This window comes from Solea solea, chromosome 1 (genome assembly GCF_958295425.1).
Source record: "Solea solea chromosome 1, fSolSol10.1, whole genome shotgun sequence".
Taxonomy (NCBI): domain Eukaryota; kingdom Metazoa; phylum Chordata; class Actinopteri; order Pleuronectiformes; family Soleidae; genus Solea; species Solea solea.
Genome location: NC_081134.1, coordinates 35,363,860 through 35,370,625, shown reverse-complemented (window position 1 = coordinate 35,370,625; position 6,766 = coordinate 35,363,860). Strand labels below are relative to the sequence as shown.

Below are 6,766 nucleotides of genomic sequence, written 5' to 3'. Positions count from 1 at the left end.
GTGCAAAAGTCACAAAATACACTTGAGTACTTTTTGAGTACTTTTTTGAGTGTGTTTATATAGTTGCTGAAAATGATTGGAAAAAAAGGATATAAGACCCTCTACTTTGCACATTCTTATAGCTTCTGTATATACTGTACGTTTAAACATAGTAATGGGGAAAAGCAGCCGAAATGCTCCTTGTTGTAAGTTTTAAAGTAACGATTATTTGTGATATTGGCTTCAAAGACTAGACAAAATGTTTTTTGTTGTTTACAAAAATTTATTCATACAAATTTTACAACACTTTTTCTTTTTTTTAAACATTTATTGACTTGACCCTTGCAGATCACCATTTGAAGTAATAATCTAATATTCACTTTCTACACAGTATATATATATACATATATGTATATATATATATAGATCTTTTGAAGATGATTTCATTTTTGTAAGGCTGTTGGCGCTTTCACTATCATACATATAATGTTTCATGGAGAGGGTCAAACTGGTCTTTCCCTCTGTTTTCACAACAAAAAAAATAAAATAAAATAAAATAGATTGCAGTGCTCTAAAAACAAAGTGCAAAATAAAAAAAAAAAAAAACCCAAACTAGAAATGCTTGGACGTCTGAGCCGGATGGAGCTATACCGATCCTAACTGACGTCCTATGTGAAACACAAAAAACAACCACAAAAAAAAGGGGTGAAGTATAAGCTGATGATGTGCAGCATTGTAGGGCCACTAAATAGCCATCTGTGATTCATGGCGATTTTTAAAGTCGATGCAAGGGACCACAGCGGCAAACTGCTTCCCGCGTCACAAAGCCTAGAGGAGAATGCAAAATTAAAGAAAGATTGACACAAATAAACACAGATCGAAGCACTTTTTTCACCCTGCTGTTTGAGAAATATAAAATCAACTTGCTTGCTTTGTATCGCTATAGTTTCCTTGAGGAAGTGGGAAGTTAGTAAGTGAGTGTGCATACGAGACAGTGTCTCGTGTCGTGTCAGTTTTTGTAAAATCTTTCAGATCCCACAACTTTTAAAAACCAGCTTTCTCTCAGTTTCTCTCTCTCTCTCTCTAAAGTTTCTTCTCGTGTGCGTGCAAGCTTGTTCTGTAAATGTAAGTGTCTCTCAAATGATGGCAGTTTTTAAACTTAAATTGCAGCTTCTTTTTTTTTTCTTCTCTCCATAATAGACTCTACAACAAGTACATTCAGAGCAATTCTTCGAGGTCCGACATGAAACCATGTGTGGAAGAAACGGTGAGAGGAGAACAGAACACAAAACAACACCTAGAGATGATGGGTTTAGTAAATATATATATATATATATATGTATGTACGTATGTATATATAAATATGTTTTGCAATGGTCAGAAAGCAAAGAAAAAAACCATCTAGTTGGAGTCATCTGCACAGATTCAGTGGCTAGTGCAATTACTTTAATCATGCATTCTACTGTAGTTTGTACATTGGTTCACATGACAGAAGAGGGGAAGCACAGTCGACCCAAGAAGGTTACACAAAAGTCCAAACTGCCTCGTAGTGTTTCTCACAAAGAAGAACAAATCAACGGGTAAGTTACCATGTAACAAGTATCATTTTTGGTGTGTGTATGTGTTTTTTGGAAAACGGGCCCGATGGTGCTTTTAAATGTTCAGTGATACTTATTATATGGGCAGAGAGAGACACAAAGGAAACCTGGAGCAGAATAAAAAAGGTTTCCAAACACACACAAACCAGCTGATAGAAACACAGGATTGGCACTTTACACAAGTCAGAGGCGAAAGCTCACTTTGTAAACACCGTGGAAGAAAATGAAAGGAAAAACCTCAAAAGTACTCTGGTCCTCGTTTCACATTTGTCTTGTTTTCTTTTTGTTTTTTTGACAAGCATCATATTTTGCATTTTGAAACCCAGCAGGATCTCACATCTGGTCTAAACCAGAGTTTTGTTCGTCATATCATTAGCACGATAATTCTTTCCCTTTTCGATTAGCAGTGATATGTATAACATATCAGACCATTATAAGCACATTCTCTACTATCTAAGGTCAAATCTGTGAGACTCGAGAGAGACAGGAGCACAAATGAGGCGGAAGAATTGTCAGCTTTAAGCGTTCGGAGCAAAGATCACAAGGTTTGCGAGTTAAAGGTGAGAGGAAAAAAGAAAGGGGAGGGACACAAGACGTCCCCCTGCAAAGATGCGGCCTCAGGAATGAGCCTGAAACTCACCAGAAATTCGGGAGAGAGCTGTTTCAGCCAGTCTCCCAAAAAAGCCTCAAACTCATCCCCGTCCGGGAGGGCGTCAAAGTTTATGTCTTGTAGGATTTGGTGAAAATCTATGTCTTCAAGGCTGTTGTGAATAAAGACAACTAAACTCTTAATGTCACTTTACAAACAAACAAACAAAAAAAAAAGCAGCATTCAATACATTGATTGTCTTTTAAACCATTTTCTCTCTTTCCTCACAAACGTATATATCTCTTTACTAAACGTTTAAAAGACAGGGCTGTTTGGAGCAACATTTTCACAAGTACAACTGTCTCCCCTCAATCAATAAATCTAAAACATAAAAATAAAAACAAATAACTCAATGAATACATAAATAGAGGCTATTTTTATACTGAACAAAAATGAGTCCATATATATGTGTCCTCAAGTGCTTAAAGTACAAAATAAAAAACAATATTATTATCAAAATATTCATTTTAATGGCTTACTTCATACATAAATACATGTTTAAGAACACAAAAAGCGAATCCACTGATTGTTCAGATCTCAAAATGACTTCATCTGGGGCTGCAACACACACACACCTAAGGTTTTTTTTGTTTTGTTCTGTGAGTCAGGAGAGGGAGGATGCTACAAATATGCCAGCCGGCGTCCTTTGTTTCTAACTCTCTGTCTATACCTTTTCCCAAGGACGGCTGCCAGGTATTTCTTGACGGCCATTTGCTTTCGGTAGCGGCTGTAGCTGTCCGTGAAGATCCCGTCTGAGTGTCGCTTGGACAGAGGCTCTGAGCTGTCCTCCTCCGCTTTCCCCCCGCTGTGAGAGAGACAGAGACAAGAGGGAGGCTTCACCACCATCACACTCGTTCACATGTTTGCTGTGCTTTCACCACGTGACCCCTGCATGCACAGGAAGCCTGTGGCGCCGAGGTGAGGAGGCAGGGGACGGGATGATGGGAACATTCCCTGTCACGATCGCCCTGAACCAAAATAATTGGCAATCCACAAAAATGAAATGCTGTTTTTCCTTCAGGGGGTTTGTAAAGTTAAGTGAGCAGGGCCTTCTGTCTGTAATCTCTTTTAGACAATGTCATTATTGACTCTATTTTATACTATTTTTGCATGTTTTCTGAAAGCTTACAGCAACAGAGGAAACATGAACTCATGTTACAATAGGTAGCACTGGAGAATATCAGGTAAAAGTTATTAAATCACTGTGTAATAAATGTCGAATGTGATGGAAATGCCTTTTAAAATATGAACTCTCTATTCTATAAGGCAAATATGAGAACTTAAAGATGTGTTGAATAACATAAATCCTAAAATCCAGCTTTTTTCCAATCGTGATTTTGATTAATGTACAAAAAAAAAATAAACTTACATTATCAAAAAATGATGTAATGTTACAAAAACGTGTTACTAAGGGAACGATATTTTTATTTCAGGTCCTGGAACAAGTGGAAAGATGTGAGCTCCCCCTTGTGGCCCTTCAACATAAATCACTAGAACAGTATGCTGGTGGTGAGCTACATATTTAAAGTCAATCATGTGAAATATTAACGATACGATGGTGGAAAAATGAACCACAATGTGCAATAATATCATGATTTGTCTAATCTGTATTGGATTATGTCTGCATAGGAGTCTCTGTTTAACCTTTAGCCCATCCCAGTATGGTGTATATATACATACATGTAATAATATTGCAATAATGTCTGCTTATAAGGTAACTGCCAGAAACCACCAGGATTGAAAACTGAATTATTCATATGGAAATAAATTTAAGTCTTCCTTCTGCAATGGGCTCAGAAGAAAAAATAACACTTCCCCCAGATCAACCACGTGACCCTGTGTGCTCCCCCCACCACGGTTTATATCGCATCATCACTAAAAGGCTGAGATCAGAGGGAGGGAACATGCCACACATACAGTATATACATAAAACAGCGTGGATAATGAGCATTTTAGTCAAAAAATAAAATAAGATCAAACAATAACAAAACACACACACACACACACACACACACACACATACATTTAGGACAGGAAACATCAAATTAGAAAAGAAGAAGTGACAAAACAAGAAGATGTTCTTACCCTACACGCTTTGCCATCAGAGAATGGAGATATTTCCTGGCTGATAACTGACCCAGCGCTTTCCTGTAGGCTTTATTAAACATGCCGTCTGCATGCCTTTCCGTTCTGGGATGATAAATATAGCCACAAAGTAAAAAATCACCACACACCCAGAGGCAACAATGTCTGCACTACAAAAAAAAATCATAAATCTATCTCAACAAAGTTCATTATAAAATTATAATGATGAGAAGTGGCTTTTTGTGTCCAAATTTCTACTTGTTCATTATTTTTGATTAAATAAAATATAAGGGTAATTCTACTCTTTATCACTCGTTTCTTGCAGTTTGGAAATATATATTAAATCGCCCTTTCTTCCTCTACAAGCCAACGAGACGTTTCGACGATGGATCCACACACGACAACACACAGCACGAGGACAGAAATGAGATGTTCAACATGAACATGGAGGCTCTCTGTGTCTCCCGTGTGGAGGAGAGGATGATATAGTCACCTTTTCTCTGTGGGGTAATACAAAGTGTAGACATAGTCGGACGGAGGGCTTCTCGCATCCATTTGATCCCTGTCATACTCCAGGGACGGCAAGGAGTTCCCATCCTCATCATAAACCTCACTTTCGAGTCTGAGCAAAAGAAGAAACTGATTAAACATCTTCATCATCTGATTTGGAAACTCTCCCCTTGAGTCTCAGAAGCACTGCTCTCTATAATTACCTACAGCTTTTAATCTAAACAATTTTTTAATCACAATAATTGATCGATTAATTGCTCCAGCACAGATTGAGCCACTGTACTTGACATCCTAAGTAGCCTAAATTACGTTACAGCCGCTCCCCAGTGAATGTTTCCTCGCAATTATTTCTGTGTGAGTAGCCATATGGATTGGCTGTCATATGCTGTTATCCACTAATCCAACAGGCTGTTGTGGCCGCGACAAAGTGACTCAGATGCTCTGTCAAAAGTCTCCCCATCACATGCAGGTAAAAGAAACAAACCCCCATAATTGAACAATTAATAACAAGTAACCGTGTACATACCTAACACTGGGGAAGCTGAGTCCCACAGGCGAGCAGTGGACGCTGTAATGCATTATGATTCCATAGATGAGTAAGGCTAAAGTTGCTTTGCTTGACATTGTCCCGCTGCAAGAAAAAAAAAAAAATAATAATAATAATCACAAGACCAAGTATCTGATGCTTTCAGGTGGAATTTAAAAGTTAAGTTTACAAAAGACAAAGAAAAACTGACTTTCTATTTAAATTGTCACTATTTTTACGCTGCGTAAAAACACCACTTTTACGCATGAAACAAATCTTTTGCTCAGCGTAAAACTTCTACGTTTTTAAGCGTGGAACCATTTTGTTACGCTGCGCCAAACACCATAATCATGAAAATACCACATTTACACTGAGTAAAACACCACATTTACGCTGCGTAAAACATCACTTTTACGCTGCGTAAAACATCACTTTAATGCGCAGAAGACTACTTTTTTCTTAATGACAAACTCTTAAAAATGCCTTATCTTACCAGTGGTGAGGCGCTGGACGCGATCCGTTCAAGACCTCAACTGGGAGAGTGAGATGGGATCTCTATCCCAGCCTCTCTTTCTCTCTCACACTCTCTCTCTCCGCCTCTGATCCCTCTCAGTGAAGCGCCTTTTCAGTCTCCTGCTGTTTCTTAACCGAGCGTGCAGTCCTCCTCCTCTGTGCGCCCTCAGCTCACTTCTCCGGGATCTCTACGCAGAGCTTCTGTCTGTCATACATGGGCGTAAAAAACTGCGGAGAACTTTCCTGTGTCCTGCAAACTACACTCCCCTTGCTTTTTTATTCATTGGAGTCGAAAGGCATGGCTTTTTCACTTGTCACGTAGGTAAGAGAGGGGGCGGAGGGTTGGGGGGTGGGGTGAGTGGGCCCCTGCGTCATTGCCCCCCCCCCCCTCCTCAACCACCCCCACCCCCGTCCCATTGGAGTGCATCCTTCTTCCGCGTCAATGAAAGACCCGAAGCTAAGTCATAAAAAAAAAGAATGGATCCAGAATTCAAACATTTTAATTAATTAGACAGTGCAATGATCGCATTTGACGTCACGCCTTAAACAGGATCACATGGTGTTGTGGAATGGGACATCCTATCCAATCCAACACACACAGGTTCATGCAGCGGTCCTTTTAAGGACTCTTCACTGATTTTCATTTATTTGTAAAGTTTTATCCATAACCGTAACCACAAGCTGTCAAATCCATAACTTTAATCCAACTACAATTCAAATATTGGCCTAAAACTTAAACCACTTCCTCAGAAATTAAGTTCTGCCTCATTAGGACCAGGCTTTTTGTATAATTACTGTATAAGGCCTTTGGGAACATAGAATCATTGAATTGTCAATTCAACTTAAGGTTTGATTGCAGCTCTAACAAATAGACGCATTTTCCATGATAACATAAATGATTTATTT

The 6,766-nt window shown here is 38.9% G+C and overlaps 1 protein-coding gene across 3 annotated transcripts; it reads right to left on the bottom strand.

Moving 5' to 3' along the window:
- Nucleotides 1–297: 297 nt before the first annotated feature.
- adcyap1a (adenylate cyclase activating polypeptide 1a) lies at nt 298–6,170 on the bottom strand. Of its 3 annotated transcripts, XM_058649637.1 has the most exons (7): nt 5,841–6,159; nt 5,348–5,452; nt 4,805–4,933; nt 4,312–4,416; nt 2,897–3,031; nt 2,218–2,338; nt 298–807 (listed from the first exon to the last, which is right to left on the bottom strand). In XM_058649637.1, exons 2-7 carry the CDS (start codon nt 5,443–5,445, stop codon nt 799–801), a joined length of 597 nt encoding a protein of 198 aa, XP_058505620.1. In that variant the 5' UTR covers nt 5,446–5,452; nt 5,841–6,159; the 3' UTR covers nt 298–798. The 3 variants fall into 3 exon arrangements, with proteins under 3 accessions (XP_058505620.1, XP_058505611.1, XP_058505630.1); XM_058649628.1 differs by lacking the exon at nt 298–807 and having other exon boundaries at nt 1,385–2,338; nt 5,841–6,162; XM_058649647.1 differs by lacking the exons at nt 298–807; nt 4,312–4,416 and having other exon boundaries at nt 1,385–2,338; nt 5,841–6,170.
- Between the last annotated feature and the right edge of the window lie 596 nt (nt 6,171–6,766).

What these genes read in the sequence shown, in the direction of transcription:
- adcyap1a (XM_058649628.1), bottom strand. Translation starts at nt 5,445, where the DNA reads ATGTCAAGCAAAGCAACTTTAGCCTTACTCATCTATGGAATCATAATG. An exon ending in TATTACCCCACAGAGAAAAG is followed by an intron (nt 4,417 to 4,804) that starts GTGACTATATCA and finishes TTATCATCCCAG; the next exon opens with AACGGAAAGGCATGCAGACG. An exon ending in CTGATGGCAAAGCGTGTAGG is followed by an intron (nt 3,032 to 4,311) that starts GTAAGAACATCT and finishes TCTCTCTCACAG; the next exon opens with CGGGGGGAAAGCGGAGGAGG.